Source organism: Podarcis gaigeae (assembly GCF_964106915.1).
Source record: "Podarcis gaigeae genome assembly, chromosome: 6".
Lineage (NCBI taxonomy): Eukaryota > Metazoa > Chordata > Lepidosauria > Squamata > Lacertidae > Podarcis > Podarcis gaigeae.
In genome coordinates this window covers 51,039,826-51,066,520 of record NC_139682.1, presented here as the reverse complement: position 1 = coordinate 51,066,520, position 26,695 = coordinate 51,039,826, and the positions used below count along the sequence as shown (strand labels likewise).

At 41.7% G+C, this 26,695-nt stretch overlaps 1 protein-coding gene across 15 annotated transcripts in view; it reads right to left on the bottom strand.

Annotated features, from left to right (window-relative positions):
- The window catches only part of RNF220 (ring finger protein 220), a 332,264-nt gene that overhangs the window by 68,643 nt on the left and 236,926 nt on the right, over window positions 1-26,695 (bottom strand). For 14 of the 15 annotated variants that reach the window (XM_083742420.1, XM_083742422.1, XM_083742424.1 and 11 more), the window contains 3 exons: window positions 25,744-25,789; window positions 12,956-13,051; window positions 5,385-5,427 (listed from right to left, as the gene is read on the bottom strand). In XM_083742420.1, coding sequence (XP_083598546.1) covers window positions 5,385-5,427; window positions 12,956-13,051; window positions 25,744-25,789 — 185 coding nt within the window. Of the gene's footprint in view, window positions 1-5,384; window positions 5,428-6,194; window positions 6,361-12,955; window positions 13,052-25,743; window positions 25,790-26,695 lie in introns of those variants that run through there. The other variant, XM_083742418.1, reaches the window with a different exon arrangement.

Genomic DNA, 26,695 nt, shown 5'->3' with positions numbered 1-26,695 from the left:
GGAAGCATGGAATTCATACTGAGTTCTCTTACATAGCTATCTTGTATATGCTTGATCTATGTTTTGTCTGCCATTTATGCACAAAAACCTAAGCTTGAACTCTGCACCCCATCTATCCTAGGCACCCAGTTGTGCTAAAGAGGCCCAGTCAATATCACTTCTAACCCCCTAACTTGTTTCGTCTATCCATTTATTCATCCTGAAGCTTCTAGAGTAGATTCCATCAGCCTGCTGCTGCTAAAGATGCAATGCCGGCAGATTCCTCACTCAGTCCTGACCGCTTGCCAATCATTACTTGTTCAAGTCCTCTCCATTTCAGCTTCTGGTGCTGGACAAGACTGCATGCATGTCCCAAGTACAGTGCTGATACGAGGTCTAACAAGGTACCTGAACAGTTTGTTGTGAGATGCATTAGGATTTCTGGATATTAAGACCTACTTTAGTCAGAGTGAATTGATTTAAATAATTTAAAATGCCAATTTTTTTAATTTAATCATTTAAAAATGCCAAATATTTAATTTTAGTATCTTTTTCTTCATTAATAGTTCTTCATATATTTTCTAAAACTTGGTGCAAATGTGACCACTAAAACATGTTACTTTACAACTAATTAATAGAGTGATATTTACATTATTTGGGCATTCTTATAACTAGGCCTTGCATTTTTCTCTCACATTATATACATTTTGCATGCTTTCTTCCATTCTTTTTCTTTTTAACTCTAGAGGTTGTTGTTTTTTAAGAGTCTATAAGAATTTTTTTTTTTTAGTGACAAATAGCCATGACAATTTATGGGAATAATTATGGGAATATAGGGATCTGAGCACTGGACAAAATTGTCTTTTTTAATTTCCAGCATTGTTCTGTTCTGCTTCAGAACAGGTGGGATTGGTCCAAGTCAAACACAAAAACAAACTGAAATGTTCATGACTGACATCTTGAAGCAAGGTTTGAGAGTTACTGGGCAAACTAGAGTTTATTTTCATGAAGTAAAAATGAAGGTCCTATGTTTGGTAGAGTGTGCATGATTGTATTTGAGGAATGATCACATTGGTTCTTCATCACTTCAAAGTGATGGGATCATGTGAACCTTTTATTCCATCAGCAACATTAATTTACAATCCATTTCAGAACATAATTCAAAGTGCTGGTTGTTACCTATAAAACTCTAAACGGCTTGAAACCAAGCTACATGAAGGACTGTCTCATGTGAAGCTGCCCATCCTTAAAGATCTGCTGTTGCACCCCTTGATATGTGTAATTTACCACCGCCATCTTTGCATACAACTACTCTAAGTGGGAAGCAATATCAAGGTCAAAGATTTTTCAAAGACATATCTTTCCAACACCTCTAATTCTGCTAATAAAGAGGTGTGCACCTTTTGCAGCTATCACTATTTGCTAAATTATTTGAGGCACAGGAAAATGAAGAGAGTCAGCTATTGTGATCTGCGTAGATTTGCATCCCACTTTTTAAAAAAACCCACCAAAAAAACTAGCACTCTTCTAACATGGCTTCTCATAAAGGACCTTCTAAGGCCTTTGACCAAGTCATGGAATAGAGAGTAGAAACAAACAAAAGAAACATAAAAGTAAGTTTTATCTTATGCAATATCTAGTACAGGCAAAGCCTCCTATTCACCTGATTTTCTAGATACATTTTAAATGGTGGTTAGGCCCAGTTTTGGCACAAAAACTGCTATGGCCACTCTGAATGATTATCTCTGTCAGGAGAAAAGCAGGGCAAATGTGTTCCTGTTAATTCTCCTTGATCTCTCAGCTTCTTTCGATACCATCACACAGAGTCTCCTTTTAGAGCAGCTGTCCGAGATAGGGGTGGGCAGCACCAATTTGTGATGGTTCTGGTCCTACTTGGATGGTTGTTTCCAGAGGGTGATGCTTGGGAGATGCTCTTTAGCAATGTGGAGCCCTCAGTGTGCGGTTCCTCAGGGTTCAATTTTATCCCCTATGCTTTTTAACATCTGCATGAAACTGCTGACTGGGGTTATCCAGAGTTTTGAAGTACATTATCAGCAATCTGATGATGACTTACAGCTCTGCTGCTCCTTTATATCTGCAGGTGTGGTAGTGGATGTGCTGGACTGTTGTCTTGCCTCGGTAATGGATTGGGTGAGAGTCAATAAACTGAACCTCAATCCAGATAAGGCAAAGGCATTGTTAGTGGGTCGTTCCTTAGACTAGATGAAAGAGAAGCTGCCTGCTCCTGATGGGGTTATACTCCCTCTCCAAGGAGCGGATACATCTTGGTGGTGCTTCTGGATCCTTTGCTGTCCCTCGAGGCTCAGGTGACTTCAGTGACGCAGAGTGCCTTCCATCAGCTTTAGACCATCAGCTGAAACCATAATAACAGTCCGCCTCTGGATCAGGCCAAAAGCCCATCTAATCCAATACTCTGTTCTATAGTGTCTCCATGGGAATGAGTTTGCAACAGCACTCTCCAAGGTACAGACATTAGCCCATTCACATAAAGTATAGAGGTAGGAACAGCAAGCTAATCTACTCACTTCCGCCACTCGGCAGAGATCAGTTGATTTCTAGTCTCTTTATAATAACCTCTGTGTTGCTGGAAGTGTTACTGACTTTCCAAAAAAATGAGTTGGTTGAAGGGGAGGATCTGCAAAGAGAATTTTACCACACCTGGATCTTCAAAGACATCTTGACCAAGTCCTTGTAAAAGACTACAAAGAGAGAGAGACTTTGGAAACAGTGGTGTGGCAAAATACAGTCTCAATGACAGATTTCTATCCTGAGAGTTCAGTGGAACCCCAAAGTAAAAAGATAAATGAACTGCCTATGTCTACAGAAAGTGCCAATCTAGACTAAAAATAACCTGAAGGAAGGATGAACAAAAATACAAGTTGATTAAGTTGTTTAGCAAGTGTAAAGCAATCTCCAACTGAAGGATTCTGAACTACTCATATATTGCTAATCCTAGGCAGATAATCATTATTGTTACTTAAGCTTATGGCTGGGCTAGTTCTGCTTGACTAATAACAGTATTCCAAAGAATGAAACTGTAATGGTGTTCAGGTATATAGAAAAGGTGGGGTGGGGGACTGAAAGAGGAATGTGAATCTTGTATGTTATGTGACTTAACAAATCAAAGCAAAATCAAAGCACAGTAGGACTTAAGACCCAAGCTCCAGTCTTTTCCTTGCTGATTTTAGACTCCCAACTATCCTATAACTTTAGCTGTTCTTCAAATACCACAAGATATACAACTAACACAACACAGCAGTTAGTAAAGATAATGAGGAAGAAGAGCAAGTGATGTGTTTATGATGGGACACCAAACACTCACAATGATCTAACACAGAAACAATGAAATGGTTTAGATGCAATATTAAACCACACTTTAGCATTGTGAGAACGAACAACAGGTTGCCCAGGACTCATGCCCCTATCACTACCACAGCCATGCAGAAGAGTTTGGAAACTTTCAATGCTGGTTTTAGATGCATTGCAGATTGCTGTGTCCTCTGAACTAGATCAAACTATAGTTAGTGGAAACAAGACAACTTCATATCATACGTCTGTGATGATAATTTATTTAAGCCAACCACAGTTAATACTAATGACAGCTTATGGTTTACACAACATGTTAAACTGGTGATGATCTTCCTGTTATAGCCAAGCCAGAGGGGAGGGTTGGGTATACTGGCCCAAAGTTTACTGAGGTTTGTTCTTATAATGCAAGACCATGGTTTAGCACAGCCTTCTCCAATCTGATGCTCACCAGATTCTTTGAATGCCAACTCCCATTAACCCCAGCCAGCATGCTCAGTGGTTGGGGAAGATGGGAAATGAAGTTGAAAGCATTTGGAGGCAACCAGTTGGGGAATGCTGGTTTAGCATTATGTCCAAATACAGCCAACATACAATATATTTGGCAAAACCTAGGTCTGCTTTCAAAAATGATCATGTTTTTTTTGAAAAATATTAGCATTTCTGCTATAATCATTTCCAATAATAGCTCCAAGTGTCCTAAGGAAATGTTTGCAAGATGATCAATAGAATACTGCAATTGTATTCATTAATCATATCCTAGAATTATTCAGTAGCAGAAATATATTGTAGTTGTGTATGTGAAAGTCAGATCACATGTATTCACTACATAGTGCACAGTCCTCATTAATTCAAGAGCTCTCTCCTTTTATCCAACATAGTATGTTACAGCTCTGAATCTTGCTGGCATTCAAGAATTCAAGGAAAATTTCCTCTTGCACTGTCATGATAATTTAAAGTTGCTCTTAACTTCTCAGGGATGAATTTTCATTATCTTTACTCTTGACCAAATTAAAGATGATAAAAGTACATGTTTTTCTGTTCACTGGCAGTGGAAGTAGAATCAATTAAAATAAAGGGTCACTATATAAAATGTTTGAAAAATTATTCCTACTTAGTGACAATACACTGTGTTTTACGTACTATTGGATAAAAATTACAAAATACATCCTAGTTAGGTTCAGCTCCAAGTTGCAAATTACTGAGGTATCAGGTCCATATAACCAGGTGAGATATTAAAGGCTTTTATCCTGCACATTGTTTCAAAACAGCATTGGGGGAGGGTGTTGAAAGAAAGGTGGAATTAAAAAAAAGTTGTAATAAATGAAACAAACAGGAAGTATAGTTGTATGTATTTTTTTAGCTGTAAGCAGGTATTGTTGACAGCTGGAGATTATAGCAGGTAACCAAGTGAAAACAATGCCATTGGGGGAAAAGTCTAATCTCATTACACCCATAAGAAAATCATTATTTTTAAAATGGCAAGCAGTAAAATAATTCTTCTACTTGGCATCGATAATTTCTCCTTTGCAATACCAACCAGGCCATTTAACAAGAAGTGGTGGTACCCCAATTGTGGCATGCCCTCCTCAGAGAGGCCCGCTTGCCACCTCTTTATGGCCATTTCAATGCCAGGTAAAATACTTTAAAAAAATAATTCTCCCAAGCATTTTCAGATCTGTGATTATTTAAAGTTTTGAACTGTAATCTACTGCTTCCACATGGTGTGTTTTTAATAATTTTGAGTAAATGATTCTCTCTCTTACCTTTGCTGACAATAATTTCCTGCAATTGTTGTTTTACCGCACTATATTTTATGTTTGCAAGCTGCCTGAAAAGCAATGTCATTGGGAGGCCTACATAAATGTAACCCAGGGGCAGCAACTTAAGACAGGGTTCAGAGAGGAACAAAACGTGTTAGGAATACAAATGATTGATTTGAAGCTTTAACCCTTTGGGGCATATTTAGTTCAGGAATCTTGTAAAGAAAGGAAGCATTATACTTGTTAGGCCCAGATAATGAAAGTCTTCATCTTGGAACAAGGGGGAAAATGGTACAGGATTTCTGCTGCACTCACCATTCAGCCGGGTCTGTCTGTTTGCCCTCACTCGCAAGAAGGTCTGTTAAGAGAAGATCAGGAGCAAAAAAGCATTAGGAACTTGCTGATGAGAAAACTACAGAGTTATTTACCCCATTTTGAGAAGCAGTCTTAGGGAGTGTATGGGGGAATTAGATTAGAAAAATCCACCACAGCACTCTCATCTACCTGACAAACTTCCCTTTTGGGTGTTGCCTATATTTACCAATTCAAACCAATACCACAATTTAATCTTCCCCAGATAACTTCTTCAAACACAAATACACCCACATTTCCTCTGACTTGGCTGTTGTCGAAATATAGATATCCACAGCACCCTAAATGTAGTTCATCCCAACTGCTTGCAAGGTTCCATACCACTTCCCCACTCCCTAATTCCTCAGCCTACAAGACTACTGTATGGGGGAAAGCAGCCTACAGCCTGCTGTCTAGCTTTGGCTTAGCTATAAATTAATCTCCTTACAAATGAACAAGTATACCAGTATTGCTCTTAGTTCCTAGATACCAAAAATAAACAACCTCCTCCTGGTCTTTCCCCTCCAGGGACTCGTGTCATCCTTAGATAAACAAAGCCGTTCTGCACGGCCCCGAAGATGGGAGGAGGGTATGCCTCGTCCTTAAATGAAAAAAAATGCACCCTCCAAGTTTATGGATATGGATATAAGCAGACCCCTCCCACCTCAGGGATGATGGCCCAACCCCCGTTCGGATGTAAACAAGCCCCATCTCCTGCCCTAGCGGCTCCGGCCCCAGAGACGCTCCGGCCTCTCAGACGCGCCCCGCTCGCACCTCTTCTCGACCACCGGGTTCCCTTCTCTCGCTCTGCATGGCCGGGGATGAGGGCGGATGCAGGCAACGGCCCCGGCACCTGCAATCAGCTCCCCATAACAGCGGCCGCCGCCATGTTAGCTCCGATCATGTGACCAGGCGTCGCCGCGGCCTGCGCGGGGTGAGAGTTCAGGGGGAGGAAGCTGTTCTCATGGCAACGGGGCAGCAAAGAGCGGTCTGGGACTAGGGACTTCTGCTTTTGCTACCACGCTTCCTTCTTCGCGCCGCAAATACCACTCGGCTTGATGCGATCTCCATCAGCCCCTCCTCTAACACCACCAGGAGCCCGATTCCCGAGACGCAACTGCTCACTCCCCATATCCCCACGCAGGGCTATAAACGTCCCCGGCACAAAGCAGCACTTCCTTTCCCGTTGCTCGGGGTCTCCCCCAAAATCTGCCCTATTAGTGGACGTCTGTGTTTTGAAGAGAAGCACGGAAGGTACATTCTTTTACGCAAGCAAATCCTCCGGCAAGTCGGCGAAGGAAACAGGGACACTGCTAAATGCGTGCAACACCCCTGTCGTCACATCAAGGCTGCCTCCCTGTGTCTTAAGTGTTCATACGTGTACATGCATTCCTGTACAACTACAGACAAGATGCAGTCTGCTCCCCAAGCATAAATTTAACTTGCCGAGACTTTGAGAAATGAGCAGGAAAATGGCAAGCTAGCCGCTCAAGCTAACAAAATTTGGGTAGATAACTTTGCAATTAGCAGCCCCGATATTGCCACCGTTGTAACAGACAGTTCAAGCTTCTATCCAGTGCTTTTCTTCTGGGGGGATGCAGGGGTTCGCATACCCCTAAACATTTTGTGAATCTAAGTTTGGCCTTATTGAGGGTCAGGTCAGTATTTCAATATGAGTAGGAAAATGAGAGTACCCCTAAACATTTTTTTAGGGGAAAAAAGCACAGCTTATTTCTATTACAAAAAGTGCAGAAACCCACTCCAACTTTCTGTAGAAGACAAGCTGCGTTTTTGGGTGCCCTGCACCAATAAAGTAACTTCCCAGGTATAAGCAGCTTCATAACTTTGAACCTTAAGAACCCTCAGCAATGATAGTTGTGAGGCTAAGAAGAGGAAAACCAACAACCCAGCAGTGCACACTTGCACACAAGCTACAACTGTATAAAGGTACCCCTCTTGATAAATTGATGTCTCCATTGAGAGAGGCACCTCTTTTCTAAAAATTGCTATAGGTATCACTGGATGTTGCTAGAATCACATCCAGTAAATTGTTCTTGGCATGTGTGGAAAGTCTGGCTTTTTATTAAGCTATGTGAAATACTTAGTATTTTACCTGCCGTGTGCATGTATAATAAAAAGGGCTAACAAAAAGTGGTGTGTGCAGGTCTTGTAGACTCCTAGAAACATAAGCATTCCTCCCTTTTCCTGTCAAAAGGCAGTGATGAGCTGAAGTTCTCTATAGGGATGAAATGAAGATAAAACCTTACCAAATACAACATGTTACTGGACAAAGCAGTCATTATTTTAGTCTTTTATGACTCTAAAGTCACAGTCAGTGATTGCAAGAATGATAAATCTATAAAATGGCCTTTATCCTGCCAACCAGGGTCCACATCCTGCAAACACTTAAGGGAAGTGATTCACTTTGATCCTATTAGCAATCCTGCTGAAGCCATCAAAGACTATCCAAGTGTTTAAAGGCAAACATGTGTGACAGTGTTGCAATCCTGAGGCCTAAATTGCTTTAAAAAAACACAAAACCTTTAAAAACCGTAAGCCTCTCGAAATGCTTTTTTCCTAAGCTTTTGAATTATTTCAATATACCGGGCTTTTCCATGTTTCTTTTCAGTAAATACACAACTTAAGGGATGAAATTTGGGACAGGTCTGCACCCTTCTGATCTCTCTGCTATTTTATACTTTTCAACTCATTTTGATATCTCTTGCACAGCTCCCCTACAAGGTGGGGACACTAGCTGTACAGTCTTAAATGAGAGATTACTCATTTTTTATTGTAGTCTGTTCCCATTTATATTAATTATAATTCACTGGGGTCAATTGCAGATAAGATACAGTATCTTAGGTCAATATGCACAGAAGTACACAGTATGATTCTGAAGGGGAAAAAAGAGAAAAATCAAGTATTTTGGGCAATCTCAACTGTCTGCTGTCTATTTTCCTAATTAGCACCTCTGTATGCTAAGTCTGCACTGATTTTAAGAAACAGCAAATGCCTTGTATCTGTCACAAACTGATGTATGAATGAAATGCTTTATATTTCACAGATGTTAAGACATTATTTTGTAAGCTAAAACAAGTAGTAAAATACATATTATTGAGGTTTTGAGGAGAGAGGAGGAGGGCAATTGTTTCAAGTGAAGTCTCGGCTGGCAGCTTCGTTCTAGTACACTGAGCCTCTTCTTTAGAAGCTTTATCCACATTATCTGATGCACTTGAGTTGCAGGGGACTATCCCTCAGTGACTCGTGCAAGAATGCAGCACATCACAATATACTAGTCTTTATATTTCTGGGTGCAAAATACTGTAACGTATCTTGGAGTTTAGGGAGTACCATAGGGAATTCCTTCACTCTACTGTTTAAGCACATCTTCAAAGGATGTGCATATTATGAATCTTTGGAAGACAAGATCAGCCCATATAAAGACCAGCCAGCAACCAACAAAGGCATTGTGTGTACTTGTGCAAAGCAAAAATGAATCTCTGTAATAAACTGGATAATGTAAGCATATTTTAATGGCCTGATTAGTACTGTACATGCTGGCAATATCTATGGAAGGTGGAGGGAACATGGGCCGGCACATTTACAGAAGGAGCTATAGCCTACTGATTCTGCCAAAGGCAGAATGTACCTGGGCTGAATGAGATTGGCTCCTCCTCTCAGTTTGACTGCCTAGAGAGAGGGTGAAATCCTATTTTTAATGGATTTTTCTTCAGGCAAATTGCACTTTTACCAAGCAGCTCCACTCTACTTACTATCCAAACCCTGGTCTGGAATATTGGAACCTGACTCTGTCTAGTGCTTAGCATCCTCATTTCACATTTATTACAAGGAGAGATAGGAGTGCTCCAATATTTTCTAGGACCTGACCTAAATTGATTCTCTGTGTTAGAATGCTAACATACTCTTTAACTGGAACACCTCTTTCTTTTTGTCAAGAAACTGTCATGTCATTAATCCTATTCTTATGCAGAAAGCTGGGAAGAAAGGACACAGTATAAAAATTCCATTTTCAAAAAGCAATACTGTTCTCCTTGTGTTACTCAAGAGATGTCAGATTAATGCAGCCAGAGCAACTTCAAACCTCTCATTTACCTACCTACCTACATTTCTGCTTCCTTTCACCTCTTTTCCTCAAACATCCTGCCGTTGCTATTTCACTCAACATGATCACTCAAAAAAACCAACAACTTCCTGTCAGTTTCACTTGCTCTCTCTGAAAACAATTCAAGGCTTCTGGGCCTGAGCTGCAAATGCAGAGGGGACAGTTTCAATTGCAACATAATCTGTTCTTTTTCTTTATACCATAATTCCACAACAATATTTTTGGTAGCCTTTCTATAACTCTAGTTTAAATCAAATGCATGTGGGACAACACTGTTAACTTAAAACATTTCTCCCCTTTTCTATAAGAACACAGAAAAATGCAGTATATGTGCCAAACAGCCAAGTAGGAGAGAGCTAGCAACTAATTTTGGCTGCCAAATTATAACTTGGACTAGGTCCTAGTTTTCTGATCAACCTTTCAGCTCTCATAATAATGCTTCACTTCCTAATTCTGTTCCTACTGAATTTTTCCTTGCTTCACCAGATTACATTTGTATCAAACTAGATCTAAATACATATTTCAGGAACTGTTGACCACTAATTACCCCGTGTGGCAAGCAAAATCACTACAACTTCTTGGGCAGGTACCTTCCAGAATGACTATTCAAGCCTGGGCAGGAAGGAAAACAAGAGGGCTTCTTGTCTCAGTAGAACTTTGCTTGTTCTACTAAGATCCATTCCAGACTGTTACTATTTTGCGGGAAAGATTCAATTGCATAGCAGCTAATTTAGGTTTGCACAATTAAAGTAGATTAAAGCATTCTGGTGCTCTTGCACAACAACCCCACTTTAGAAAAAGGACTTTTTGTGGTGCAGAAAGTGATGAGGCAATGCACTAGAAAGTGTTGGAAATGATTGACGGGAAGCCATATAACAATGCAAACAAACCAGGATGAAACAAAATAAAAAAAAAATCCTTCCAGTAGCACCTTAGAGTAAAACAAGGATGAATGTTCAATAAACAGGTCATTCCTTCCAGTAGCACCTTAGAGTAAAACAAGGATGAATGTTCAATAAACAGGTCATGCAGTTCAATAAACCAGTTCTGCCTTCTGGTTTACCCTCTGATCCTGATTTTACTATGGTCCTGACTCCTACTGGCTCTGCGTTGGTTTTTGTCCTCTGATCCTTATTACTCTATGTTCCTGAGTCCTGTCTTCTGATTTCACCTCTGGTACTAATTGCTATTCAGTCTTTATTCTCTGACCCTGCCTCCTCACTTCCCTTGGGTCCTGACTCCATGTTCCCAACTGCAGACCACAACCCATAGCCCAGTTCTGACAGCTCTAGATGTATGGCTGTGGTTCGTGTGGTTATTTTGTAAGGAATTTTAGAAAGCTTGGACAGGACAGCCCTGTTGATGCTTTACAAAAGGTAGGTGCAGATTACCATTTATTATGTAATTGCCACCTGCAAACACATGCATGCCGTAGTGTTTGCAAGTGGCAATTACATAGTAAATGGTAATCTGCACCTACCTTTTGTAACCTCATGGCAGCTGACTGCACCATTTATCCACATAAAATATATGTTCTCTACATATCACTGGTAGCAGGGATGTGGAAATATTTGCTTTATCACAGAGAGCTCCCCCATGTAATTGCAGGTGCATCAGGTTAAGTTTTCATGTGATCACTATGGGCTAAATGGTGAACTGTTTCTGTCCCTGCTAAGACACCAACAGAGCTTATCAGTGCAAACTTTGTGAAATTTCCTTCAGAAATAAGCAAAAGTTTGCTTCCCAATCTCTCACTAATATATACAGTATATTTCCTAGCAGATCATAAATGCCATAAAGAACTTGCAATGCAAAATTACCAGCACTGCAGTTTTAAAGAAATATATAACCAGGGCACACATCCAGCACGTGAAAAGCTCAGCTTGCAGCTCTTGGAATCAAGGGGAGAATTTTATTTTATTTTATTTGCATAAAGCCCATTGGATTAGCTCCCAGAGGAGATTTATCTCTGATGCCTGTGTATTTCCCTAGTCATATTCTAGTTATACACTGGAGTTGCTTTGTACTACTCCGGCCTGCAAATTCTAGAGCAGTAAAAAATACAAAAAAGGATCATCCTCCAGTCTTCTACCCTATAAAAGCAAACTATAATTCCCATTTGCCTCTCCATCAAGAATTTATGAGTCTCTGTGAAGTGCCTGTTGTGAAAAGTAAAGCCATCAAATGCAAACTGGGATCACTTACTGCATACAGAAGAATACTATTAGCAATGTTTATCTGTATTTGACAATATTCAGAACAGTGTTGATTCATTTTTGAGAGCATGAACCAGCAGAAAGTACAGAGTGTGAGCACTTCATATCTCTGGCATAGTCTGAACTATATAAACTATGACTATGGCAGGAGCTACTAACAATTAAGAAAAGACATATTAGTCATACAATAGACACAAACGTTCATCCCAGCCTCAGACCACTACTGATTCATTAGCACAGTTATGCACTGGCTGCATTCCAACTAGTAGTACAGCCCATATACCCATGGAGATGATGGGCAGCACCCCATAATGTGTGCGTGCGCATATTTCAGACTCTAATAGGAACTGTAGTTGTACAGTGACCTTCTATTGGCTTTGGACACAGTACAGCAGATAACCTTTGTGTTCACACCTTAATAAACTATACAAAACTTACTGACCAATAAAATTGACAAGGCTACAACCCTTTTTGCACCTGCAAATTCCATTTACATGATTTTCAGAATGGAGTCCCACTGGTGGTGACTTGTTTCTGGCTAATTGTGGCATTATGCTTAGTCCTATTTTCCATCCACTTACAAAATACAGTAATATTAAAACTAACGTTATTCAATAATAGTTACAGGGTACCAGGCAGAGGGCCTTCTCAGTAGTGGCACTCTCCCTGCAGAACGCCCTCCCTTCAAATGTCAAGGAGATAACTTTTAGAAGACAACTTTTAGAAGACATCTGAAGGCAGCCCTGTACTGGGAGATTTTATGTTTTTAGATATGCTGTAAGCCACCCAGAGTGGGTGGGGTATAAATAGAGATGGGTGGGGAATAATAATAATAATAATAATAATAATAATAATAATAATAATAAACAAACAACAACTGTAACTGTATTATTAACTTAACAACTGTATTTTATGCCATGATGCACCAAGAAGCATTAAGAACCAGAAAGCTATACTGGGTGCAAACCTGTTAAGGGTATTATTTAACATTTGTATACCATAGTACTTTTTTTGGCAAGATTTCCCAGATGCAAGGAGATATGCATTAAACAAGGGGGGGGGGTATTATAATCCCTGAAAAACATAAAAGGCTAAAAAGTTAAGGACTTGAATGGCAGTACTGAAAGAACTAGTAGTGGCACTTAGTAACTCCTGGTTTCCAGTCATCAGCTGAGTCCTCCTGGTTGCTCTCTCACCTGGTATCTGTCTGAGTGATGGATATCATCTGAGGAGTGAGGTGATGCCGTTGGAGAGTCTCCTTCTCGCTTGATTGAGGCTGACAACAAAATTGACTGTGGAAGAAGCGGGGAAAGGGAGAAGCAGTTAACAATGCAAAGTGTTCCTTGTTCTCAAGAGGAAGCGTAGAAGGATGTGTGATATATAATAGCAAAAAATGCTAATTAAGAAAACATGATCACCAACAACCAGCTATAGAGAGGGACATCTTCTAAGTTAGATGGACATGTGGTGTGATAACTCTTGAGATGGCTTTTGAGAATGATGCAGGAAGTCATTCAGAGAGCTAAATATTCACCTCATGCCAAACCTGTCACCCAGTATGGGACAAACAAGAATATCATTTCTGGGCCTCATGTGTGGTGGCTTGCATACAGTGCCTATGTTTAGGAATGGATGCATGAACATTGCCCCTCCTCTGTCCTCCATTGTGCTCCTAAGTTTGTGTTAGTGGCAGAGGTAGCTGTATTATTTAGCTTTGTATCTCTCACATGGAAATACATCACTGAAGAACAACACTGGCAGTCATGACATAGAAACACCAGTACACAACTACATCTTGCAGGAACTACTGCCCATTAGGGAAAGAGAGATGATTTGGAAAAAGAAAAGACAGCAACTTGGAATTTTTGGGTTAAGTGAAAGGCACTGTATGAAATAATGTTCCCCCATCATCTCCACTCCAGTATCACTGGCATACACACTGGGAAACTACATAATTATACCTACAGGTAAAGTATACATCATCTGGGATTATAAAAGAATGTGCAATACTATCTCTGCACCTGGACAAGAAAGATGCCACCAAAAATGCATAGGATAAAGGTGAGCAGTGCCTTGGTCAAATGACCACATATGAGGCTCCCTAAGAAGCCCATGCTAAATATTGCTTTTGTTAAAGAAAACTTTTTTATTTGCATTTTCTTAGCCATTGAAATACTATCTGAGGGTTTAAACAGGGATACAAGCAAAAACACCTCAGTTGTACCTCCTAACTTTTAATGTGCATGAAAATCTCTCAGAAAATGTACTCAAACAAAAAGACATAAAAGCAGTAATGCAGAATCAGTGGGGAGAAGCATTTGGTGCCAAACACTATTCAGATCCATTCAGTAATTACAAATATTAGTATATTATTAAATCTTTTTCTAATTACAGTATAGGATTTCCTATACTGTTATAGTACAGGATTTCCTATACTGTTAATCTCAGAAATATCCCAAATAACACAGAATTTCCTTTCTTTTACCGCAAGCTATGCAGGCAAAATGGTCAGCAGTTTACTTGAAACAGTGAAGGTTATCAGTACTGTGCAAACTTCAGAGCAATGGCAGAGGTATAAATTCCATGCACAAAAAAGATTTATGGGAAATGATAGAGCGCTTTGACAATATTTTAAGGAGGTTCATTTACTGAGAACAGGGATGCTAACAGGATTTTCTGGGCTCACTATATGTTGATTTGACTCTCCACCCATTTGCATAGATTTGCATATGCTTTGTCATTTGTGCAAATGTTCTCATTTTCAGGTGGAGTGCAGCCCCCCCCCCCAAAAAAAAATCAGTGGTCACTGACAAACAGCAGGTGAGCAGGTGAAGCTCACATGCTCAGCAACAGGAGATAGCTTTTTCTTTTCCCACTCTTCTTTCCCCCTCATTAACCACAATTTTAGTTCCAGGACATTTCAGGAACTCTTTCTTTCTTTCTTTCTTTCTTTCTTTCTTTCTTTCTTTCTTTCTTGGGAGGGGGATATGTCAAGATAATGATGGAGCTTAGTATCCTGTGGATCTACACCCTCCCCTGCTACCTTTCATCACGTCCTGCTTTGGTCTTCATCATTCACAAAACACTGTCAGTGGGACAGTGTTATTGGTGGAGCTTTCTGACTCACTGGTGGTCAGTTGGGCAGCTGGACTCCTTCTCTGTTAGCATTGTGGCCCTTCTACCAATCTTATAGTTCCTCAGCTGCCCTTTAGGGGAGTAAAGAATTGTCCAACAAACAAACAAACAAACAAACAAACAAACAAACAAACAAACAAACAAACAGGTTGTCTCATGTGACTTCCATTTTTGTGTAATTACCATGCTGCTTGTTATACTTGAAATAGTCTTCTTCTCTTTCCCATTAATCCAGCTGATAACTCTCTAAGTAACTCTACTCAGGCCACTATTTTTTTAAAAAGCAAAGCCTTTCTGAACCAGCCTAGCCTCATATCACCCACTTCTCTGTTGCCACTGGATTATCCCCCATCCCCAGTGGTGACCCGAGGCAAGGTGCCCACCCACTCCAAACCATCTGAGCTCTGTAAAATAAGCTCAGCTAAGTAGTGAACAACTTAAAATGTGCATATATTTGCATGTCAATGGCTATTAGCCTATTTTCTAGGAAATTTGCCAACCCAATTACATTAACTTCTCTGGGCTGGTGTGTAATGTGCAAAAACTAACTAACAGCTCCTCACTAAACTTACCACAGCCTTATAGTTGGGTTTGGATTTATAATCTTGACTGATTCAACTTCAGATCAGATTAGTCATATACACATACACTTTAAACCTAAATAAGTTTGTGACAGCTGAAAGCCCCTGTCTTTTGAGATAATGGAGTGGTCACTTTGGAGGGGGTGAAAACTGTTACTGTGTTTTGTGATCATGTAGTTTATTATAATTTATTTGAAAAAGAGGGGTGTAAGTTTATTAAATAAATAGGCAAATAAAACAATGTTTATAAAATCCTACACGAACCAACCATTTGAGGAACAAATACCCTGGTCTTCTAACTGCAGCAAGAAACAATTTTCAGAGAAGTACCCACCTTGCAAAAATGTGACCATCTTTGTACCAGAAAGGGCCAAGATAGCAAAATAAAATCTGAATCTAAAGGATGGGATCCTTCTCCCCATATCATAATAGGCTAGATACAATATTTTGACATTAGGGAGGGCTCTGGTTGCAATGTAAACCCTTGCCTTCTTTCTCAGATTGCATGTAACAACCTGATCACAGGAGTTAAAGATACTTCCCTTTTCAATTTGCTTCTGTGAAGAAATAAAAGTGCACAAGCCATCGACTCTGCTTCAAGGAACCTCAACAACGACTCTCATTGCTCCTCATCAGCCCCCACATGCCTGCCTGCCCACTCCCATCCACCCTTGCAAGTCGCTCTAATCCAATATTATTATCTGAAAAATGGCTGGGCTAGCTACGGAGACAGTAAATTAAACGTTATGTATTAGTTTTTAGCATGTGGTCCCAAGAAGAACGCTGGCCCCATTTATTCGACAAACCTCCTGAGCACCATGACAACGACCTCCAGAAAAAATGCAGGGCTAAACTAATCCCAAAGACGTCAATCTCAGACCCTCTTCTACATAAGCTTGCCGTTTAGATGAATAAACTGTCTTCTTAAAATGGTAGCAAGCGGTTCTATTCTAAATACCTCGGCAGCATGTTAAACATTGTATCAGTGAGTCAAGCCCCTGCTCTAGCACCAAACCGCACTTCATTTGTGTTTCTCATTTCACCAAGGTGGAATGGCAACTGCTTCTCCATTTAGGCTGCGTCAGGAGAATTATCAGGCACATAGATGGGATGGAGGGGGAGGAATGGGAGCAGAAGGTTTAGAATTAGAAATCTTGTCAGCTTTAAATGCCCATCTTGCTCCTTCCTACCAGCATTAGTGTTTGGTTGTTGGCTGGTAGATTGTGCTCAAAGCTGGACTCAGATTTGATCAAAGGTGGGTCACCCCAATGACACCACAACCATCTTTTTGATAGCAGGTAAAAAATGGATTCGAGGGTGAAGAGGAAACAAGAAGAAGGGATGGATGGGTGGATGATAGATTGAGGGAGAGGAAGATTAAGTCTTTTCTTTGTTGCAGATTGTCTGCCACCAGAAAATACGAAAGGTCCATTGTTTTAATGCTTAGCTGGAGTCCAAAAACATCTAGAGAGCTACAGGTTCCCCATCCCTGAGGTTCTAAATAAACAAAAGTGTTGGAGAATTTCATCAAATCCTCAACCATCCAAATCAATTAACCTAATGGTACAGGACAACTATACAACTATTGACACTATAATCATGAAGGTTTTTTTTTAAAAAAGAAATAAGCCAGTCAATTCAACCCACCCCACAAAAAACACAAAAGGCAACCTGAACTCTTGTGATTGGACCCTGTGATACACCAGCAGCCTTTGTTCTCTAGGGAGTTACTATCTACAAGGAAAAATTATGTCTCCTCATGCCCCCTGGACACTCTCAACACCGGGTCATCTTTCCTGTCCTCTCAAAGAAACTTGACATTCCTAGTAAAATGGTTTAAATCAAAAAGCAGAGAACGCTGTTAAAGGAATATAATATTGTATTTCTCCTTTGTCTCTTGAATCGAACCAGTGGAATGGCACCAAAATGTCATGGAGAATAAATGCTTCCTAGTCACCAATCATCTTGGAACCACTGAAGATTGCCCAAATATCGGGGGGGGGGCAGGATTTACCTAACAAACCCCATCAGTTGAAGGCCTCTGCAATGGAGCTTTCCTCCCACTATTCCCACTGTGAAATTGGCTGGGGGGAGGGTAAGAAGAACCCAGAATAGCATATGGGGAGGGGGGATTGTTCTCTCTGGCCAGCTGATATACTTGTGGAGACAGAATGTTTGCAATAGCAAGATGCTGAATTTCACCCTTGATTTCTCTTGGCTTTGTCTTCTACATAGCAATGGAGCTTTTTGGTTATATTAACCTACTCTGCAATCTAGTATGGAGGATGCAGATGTATTGGTAATTGTGCTAATTGTGCAGGACCAGCACCCTGAAGCCTTCCCCTCCTTCCCAAGCACTAATCTGTAATAGCAACCAACAACCTGACCAAACCTTTCTCAGCGAGAGCTCATTTCCCTATACCATTTCCAAGGCAAGCCACCATTTCATTCTGGAAAGGCAGAGCAAGAGACTTGTGCGAGTACCAGTGAGGCCTCATATTTCTAGCCCTCCTTTAAATCATCCCTCCGTTGGGTAAAGGCACTCTCTGTTGAGGTTATAAACCCTAAGAGGATCAGCCTCAGCATTACACCTGGGGCACGCTAAATAAAAAAAGGTCACCGGTGCTTTTTAAACATGGACAAAAAAGCAGTAAAATGTGTTTGGGAAAAAAAATCTGGCATTAAATCATGACTTTTTGCCTGGCTCGCCTCATTAAAAGTGGCCTTTTGGAAGGTAAAATTATCATTGTAAGCGATAAGATCTTTAAGAAAATAATTCACGGCTTCTTCACCCTTTAATATGATAGCCGCCACCGGCTAATTTTTTTCTTAATGGCAACGAGGCCATCAATCTTGTCCAAGGCTTGCTCTCACCCTCGCTTCCCTCCCCTGCCAGCTTCCAAGCAACAACCTACTTAGCTCATAGGAATAACGGGGTCTTTCTTCTCCGCTTCTGCTCTAATGCTTTCCAACTTGACAAATCCCCCTTTGAAGAACAAGCTAAGAGAGAAATATCAGTTATAATATGCGACAGAAAGCACAAGGAGAGAGCACTACCGGACAGATTGAAAGTAGAAATTAAGGTGTGGTTTGTTCAGCAGGGAAAAGTGATTAAAAACTGGGACTGGGTTGTCAAGGAAAGTTGTGGCTTCTCAATTAAGAGTATCCCTTCGCACAAGGCTAACGTATCCTTAAACAGCAGCTTTAGTCAATCCTAAACTAGTGTACTCTTTTTGTCATATATGATGGGGAAGGAATCTGTAGAAGTTTTATTCCAAAGCAGACTCACCTCATTTGATCTGGATGGATCATAACCAGGATCGGATCATGAATCCACTAGATTCTGTAGATCCCTTTAAGAGGCGCCCAATGACTACAGCACCATTTCTGTATGGTATTTTTCCCCCTTGCCCTTTAAAAAGCCCTGGGTAATGTAGCTGCTCACACTCTGGAGCAGCTAGTAGTGCATGGGGCTCCTTCCCTTTTGCCACTGCACGCTTTGAATACAATACAGCAAGTCCCCTGAGAGCAACATAGCTTGATGCTGCACTCAGAGTGAATTGTACAGAGAGAAAAATGCCTGCCCCTATGTAAAAATGCCAGCCCCCCATACAATTCTGTGCAGACTGAGATTGTAAGAGGAAAAATTATTATCAATGGCAATCAAAGTGAACAACTCTTTACAAAGTCAGGAAAAGTGCTATAAATTGACATTGTAAAGTGTAAGAAGCTATTTAGACATCAGGTTAAAACTTGGCTGTTTGTGTTTATGCAGGCTTTCAGACATTAATGCTGCTTTTTTTGATACTGTACTATTTGCCGTTTCAGGGCTCATCCACACTTCCGCTTGTCCTGTGCCTGGAACGCACAGATCTGAACAGTTTTCTGCTTGAGCCACACTTTCTAGGCATGGGTTTGAGCAGTTTTCCCCTTGCCACAATCCGTTCCCTTCAAACCCCAGTGGTGGGAGCACACTGGAGCTGAAGCAAGCAGCAATGTGCACACACAGTCCAAAGTTATTACACAGAACTCATAGCTTATGTCTGAGCGCTCTTTTTTTGCTCCAGAGCTTTCCCTGCAAAACCCCTCTCTTTAAAGTTCTATAGGAGCAAACCCAAATTGCCATTTGCTCCAATTCACTACTAAAGATTGGTTTTCCCCAGGAGAAAGAAGGCAGGACAAGAGGAAGTGGGGATGAGCCCTGAGTCTTTTGGTTTTATGGTGTGTGGTGCTCCTACCCAGAAAAGTCAGCCTAAATACTCCTGTTAACAAAGTAACCACCTCAACCAGTTAGAAAGGCAGAGAAACAGTTACCTCCAATGTTTCTTTCTCTGCAAGCCATAAATAGTTTGTTTGACTAGATGTTCTGTAATAATTTGTTTGACAATAACACTGGATAAACTGCTATCAGGTTACTGAAACCAATAAGCCCATATAGGATGTTGCAACTGTGATTGTGAAAATGTCACTTTCGAGCGAACGCAACCTGCTTCAAAATGCTTGTTGATGGGGGTGGGGAGGGCCCTCTTGCAGGGGAGTTGGAAATGGGGAGGGAGTCAATAGGTCACTAAGCTTGAACGGAAGGAGACAGCATGAGACATCCTCATTGCCAACAGGGATATCTGTGCTCTCTTTCAAGAGGTTACAGCACCTCTTCAGCAAGGAAAAAGATATAGGAATGGGCCACTTTGGGAGCCACAGGTAAAAGAGGAAGGGAGAGGTGGGGTTGAGACTCTTTCAAATGAAGGAAGAGGAGGACATTGACAATGGCTGCTTACCAGTTCCTCTTCCCTTTATCCACTCTGCCACTGGAACCTGTTGTGGGAGACAAGAGAGCAAGAAAATCCCTCCTTACCTCTACTCACCCATCCCAAAAACTTGGGTAGTGTAAATGAGGTATAGGTCTACATACAGGATAGATCTTGGTGCTCTTGAATATATCTCCGAATGATTGCGAGAGCGCCTATGTGTTCATGCGCACAGGCAAGAAAAACTCATGCAGGTGTGAGTATTTTGAAATTGTTTTATCATCTGCATGTTAGAAGGTATATCAGAATCTACTGGTAGATGGCCAGATCACATAGTAGATCAGCAGGAGGTTCTGCCTCTCAGTTATTTAACATCAGCAATAGCAGAAACCTTAAACTGAGGTGCTAGGGTTCCAGAGTTACTGCAGAGTTCAGATATTTGTACTTGGATAGGCAAGACTAAAGTGGCCAGGGGAGGTGTGGGGCAGTGGAGATAGGTAACTGGTTTCTTCCCTGGAGCCATCCTTTTGCCTCTGGTACTGGTTGCAGGAGCTCAAAGTGCTGGTAAAAAAACGAACCAGTCTGCAAGCCTGGCCATGCCTGGGCTAGGTGAATGACTGCTCACTCTGTGTGTATGTGTATAAGAAGTTCCCATGCATGTCGGATGCATACATGTATGTGCTTACATAAACATGTGAGTGTGCCATGCTGACCCCAGGGACACAGGTGGAAGCAAGCACAAGGCGAGGGACACCTATAATTTGGGAGCAGCCCACAGCCAAGAAAACACATCAAGATTGTAACATACGCTCATTGCTGCCTCTCCTAAAACTATCCCCTCCCTGTCTCAGAGACAGGTCAGATGTCAGCACTGGGAAGCGGTGAGCCGGCAGCAGTGACACTTTGTTTCCTTTCAAGGCCACCCATTTGAGACTATTAAGTGCTGGGCTCCTGCTTTTTGATAGCCCCGAAAACACAGGCAGTTTATTTCTCTTAAACAATCAATCACAGCTGCTGTCAGCACAACAAATACCCTAACCCTGCTTTTTACATCTCGCTCTGGCCTTTCCCTTCTCTCCTGCGCAAAGTGTTTCCTGCCTGATGCGTTGGACTTTAACTCTGCCATCTAAATAGGTACTTATCACTTAACATGGAGGTGATGGCTTGACATGTTTTCTGTCTCCTGCCCTCCCCTGCATGGTGGGGAAGCAGTCAAAGTGTTGCTAATAGCTGTTATCACTTGGGAACTGTAACCCGAATGCAATGAGTGATACCAGCTTTTGCTGTGCTTTGTAACAGCACCAGTGGTCTCAGCATCTCAAGACACGAACACCACCAGCATCTTTTATTCTCTGACACTTTCCCAATGCCCAGTAAACTCACATACTCCCACTGGCTCCTTTGTCTGTTTTCTTCAGGAAGCCACAGCAGCACTTAAGGAGGAAAGCCAACTTCAGCTTCTGGCAATTTGAACCACTGTTTGAGTTACACCAGAGAACAGTGCACGGTCCTCTATGCCTCAATGAAAGCTGGGGAAGGCAAAGACGTGACCATGCTAGCATGTTGCCATGCAAGGAATCCCAATAACTTTGCTCCCTGGGCTTTTGCACACTTATTTGCCCCAGTCTTCCCAGGCACAGGTCTGCACTTTAAAGTTCTGTGCCTGGCATAGGCGTAGCATGGGGGGGGGCATGGCCCTGGGTGCAAACGGGCACCCTCACTGCAGGCTCCTTCATTAGAGCCTGGCTCCATGTGAGAAGGAGCTGCGCCTTGGCTGCTGCGCTCGTGCCTGGCCACAGCTCTGCCCTTGGGTCAGGCCTGATCCAGCGGCGAAGAGTAGGAGGAGAGTAGGTGGCAGCTTCCATGCCCTTCTTATCCCCTGGACACTGGCACATGGGAGGCCGTCCTCTGTGCACCGCCCCCCTGGGGGGCACGCCCCACACACCCATCCCAGGTAGCGCTGGCTTACACTCCGCCACTGGTGCCTGGGCATTTTTGTCCCCCCCCCCGCTGTTTGCTCTGTTAGAACACTAAAATGTGCCCCCTCCCCGGGGGAAAGACAGTGATAGAAGAGGAAGTAAGGGTAAGCCCATTGTCTACAGTCTGACTGCCAGTAGTTCATTGCCATCCCTGCCAGAGACTGAACCTGGGACATTTTACATGCAAAACATGTGTTCTACTACTGAGCTATGACATCCTCCTTGAATCTCAAGAAAGGTGTTTCATGATACTATTTTCCACTCAACTTTGGACACAGAAGTCAGAACTAAACCTCATGTCAGCCTAGAGCACACAGATCATCCGTCACACACTCTACAGTATATGGTTATGTTCGAACTAGTTTTTAAAAACCAGCACCAGAGTGTCTTCCACGTCTCCTGTGAGTTTTCAATATGTGGAATATATTGTGGAAATATGTGGAATATGTGAAAATCCATTTGGTTTGTTGGTTGACAGGAAGGAAGGAATTCTGTGCTTGGAAGTAAGACTAATTGATTTCAATAATGCTCACTTCCAATAAAGTATACTTAGGATCACAGCCTTAGTGGATATGTTTCCAAACTTAATTACAACTACCCAATCTTTTTCCCAGTCTTTCTCCCACATGAATACCAGCCCTAAGTGCTGACATATTTCAAATATACATGGACAGTTCTCTGGTCTCTCCCTCTCCCCTACAGCCACAATGAGCAGATTTAATTATTAATATTTTATCGTCTATCACTTTTAGAGATGAAGCCCTGAGGTATTATGTGATTTCCCCAAGGTCATCACAGAAGTACATGGCAAAGCTGTTACTAGGGATTCAGGAACACTGATGGAGGAATCTAGGTACATAGTACCTTTTCTAGCTTAAAGTACAGAGAAAATTTAGTAAATAATCTATCCACTGTGAGATATCTGGAAACAGCTTCATCAAACTCTTCCTCCTCAGAGGACTTTAGTGATCGGGCAGACCACCAGAAACAATAATGCAGCATCAGAATTCCCTGCCATCCCTTCCCTCTCTTCTTTTTAAACTTCAATGCACTGTTACTCGCAACTCCAATTGGCTGCGCAAGATTCCCGGTGTTACAGGCATGCTTATCAAGGGTTAGTGTTTCCTTTGGGAATGAGGTTCAACAAAGGCTGTAGTGTCTTTATGATAGATGGTTTATTTACACATATATGCAACCTGGAGCTGTCAATGGTAGGGCTCACAGCAGTAGCATCTCAATAGCTGCCAGCTCATTCCATAGTAACAACATTGGTAAGCAAAGCCCCATCCTTTTTTCTGCAGCCTCTCATGCACTGCAGGGCACAACCCAGGAAATAACACCATAGCTTATCAGCTTTCCTTTTTTACTCTCCTCAGAAAGAGACCACACATTTGTATTCTCACACCTATTTCCTTTGATCCTGTGTTGTGTTAATACCTAATCCTCTGACGCTGTGAACTCTCTAATTGCTTATCCCACTGCCCATCACCTCACAAAGAAGCCTAACTGACTTCATTAACACTTGTTGCTTGGGTGAATATTACAATGTCCAACACACAACCCAGGAAGTGTGCCTAGGTTAATTAACCCTTCACATATGCTAATTCCAGAGGATTAACAGTGGCTATGGCTAACCCACAATTTAAATACACACAAGTCTGGCTATTACCAGTCCTAACATACCAATTCTAATAAAATCCTAACATTTCTTAAACCCAAGCATTTAGCACCCACCAAACATTACGTACTACATCTTCAACAAATAATTATTGTGTCTCAAAACTTGCACCCAAACATTTATTTTAGTCAACTGTTAGTGGGGGGGATCCCATTTTGAAAATTAAAATCCAAAATGTGCAAGCCTACATAAAATGTGAAATTTAAGTAAATTTGCCTATTTTCTTTGCACAATTTTTGGCATCTTGGATTGTTCCAGGGGCAATTTGCAGGTTTTTTTCAATGCCAAGATTGTTTCCAGGAACATGTGAGTGGGACCCATTTATCTTGTCACTAAATAACTATAGAGAATCCCAGCAAACCAGGGATTGAGGAGGAAGGACTTCTATGTCAGAGAATGGTGTTTCTAGACCACTGCTCTTCAACCTTTTCAGACCCAGTACCCACTTTTAATCTAAACATATATTTAAGGACCATATCTTTCTTTATTTTTCACCATATACTTAAATGGTGGTAGCACTGCTGTTGCAACCCACCTTAGATCAGCCCATGACTTGATAGGGCATCTTGACCCACCTGTTGAAGACCAAGGCAGACTTACACTTAGTCTGGCTATTAAGTGAGAAGCGCAGCACCTTTTGCATCACGCAGGCCTGTTCTTCAAGCAAGTGCCACTTGAGAATAACAATTCTGAGGCCAAGAGGCTGTAAGAACTCAAAAGCCCCCTCTTCTTAACATTCTTAGGTGATGGTGGGAGAGTGAAGGGAGGGGGACGCCATGTGGCGACAGCAGACGAGTGATCTTGGTTACACAGGACCCCTCAACTATCCTGCCTTAATCCCTTCACTCAAAGCAAATGGGATTCTTTGTTGCTTGAAGCTTCAAAGGCTCAATCCCTGCTGGGAGAAAAGGCCTTTTTCTTCCTTATCTGGTGACTGTCTCTAACTCTCTATATTTACTTCCAAACAACTAATCTGCCTATTGAACGCCTCCTCAGGCTTGGTGTTTGGGACAGATGAATTATCACCATCCAGCAATGAGCACGACCAAAATGCACAGTACAAGAGCTGCTTTTCATGCTGCTCTTTCCAACTCCCTTGTGAGGCACAAAGGCAAATAAGAAGATTCTTGATTTTTAATTGATGTGTTCCCTTTTACTTGCTTGCATGCCTGCTTCTTCTGTGTATGTTTGTTTCTGAATCAGGAACGGCAGCTCATGATCTGCCAGAGTAGCACTAAGACTACACTGTATAGGGTGTGCCGCACACATTACTAGTAGCCTATGAAAGCAGGTGGCACAATAACCTACAAAGTTTTTCTGCTTGGTCCTAAGGGCCACTTCCCACATTATTCGGCAATGACCCTGCATTTGCCACCACATACACATTTGTTTAGCCACAGCTAAGTACACCCCACCCTTAACACATTACAGATGGAGGTTGGAGACAGAGAATATAGAATTGCTGCAGACATCCACTTCACCAAACTAGTGTCTCTGGTTCCAGAGCACTCAGTGTGAAGGTCACAAGTTAAGATGATTTAATCTCCAATTGCAGGGACCCAAAGGCCAATTCTAGTAAAATCTGGAAGTATTTTAGAATGCTGAAATGGTTTTGCAATGGGTTCTAAGCATGCCCACTACGTATTGAGGCACTAATATAAAGAGGGATGCAGAAATAAAGACTTAAGTGACTGTCCCCTGCCCAGGGAACTTCAGGGTCTTTGAACAGGATGAGACAACTGTTTGATACCACATACTGTTATGAAGATTATGAAAGGAAGATCAAATTGGACCAAGAAACAGTGTCTGTAGGGGCATGGAGGATATTGCAAAACAATATGTGACCAAATTTGGCTCACTTACCTTGGGAGTACCTGGAGCCATAACATCCTTCAATATAGAGTTCTTACTGTCAAGAGAGAAAAGAAGAGTATCAGTACCATACTGAAAGTGGGCAGATAAATTCTACAAGGTAAGACTTTTCAGACCTGGGGGCGGGGGTTGGTGCTGTAAAGCCCTCTATGATGAGATCCAGACAACTAGGAACTTACTTTTCACACAGAAGACCATCACCACCACACTGTACCCAACTTTCTATCCCTATTATTTATATATTACATTTGAATCCTATCCTTTCTTCAGAGCAGGATTGGTGTTTTCACAAAAACCCTGTGAAGCAGATTAGACTGAGAGACAGTGACACTCAGTGCTACCCTGTCAACTCTGAAGCTGAGCAAGGATATAACTTTGACTTCCTGTATCCAAAATCATACTCTAGGTATCACAGAAGCTCTGAAGTGCATCTGCCTTTTACACCCACTTTATTCTTGTAGCATAATAAAGCTTTCCATGTCCACTAGGGAGGCAGGGCTGGCCCTATGGGAAAATACACCATTAAGTATCATAAACAGAAGTAACGCATAGTGTTGCAATTTGAAACTATGGCCATTTAACTGGGCTGGCTCCAGCTTCTGGAGACTTCTTGGGCAACTTGGACAAGGACCCTTTAATAACTCTCCTTGTTCTCTTTGGCTCTCCTCATTCATTTTTGCAGAGGAGAATGAGGGACAGCAAGATCGGAGGGAGGGAGGCAACCAAACTGGAAGCAGAGCATGGAGTGAGGCAGCTGGCACACCATTAGATTGGGGCATGGGCTGCAAAGACCTCCATGATCTGAGGCATGATGGTCTGGAGGTTTCTCATGCCCGTGTTACAATGGCCTGCCCAAACCACTACACATCCATTCACAACTCCTCTTACACCAAAGACTCCATTGTTCAAAGATTGGATAGACATACCTCAAGCATCCCCCCAC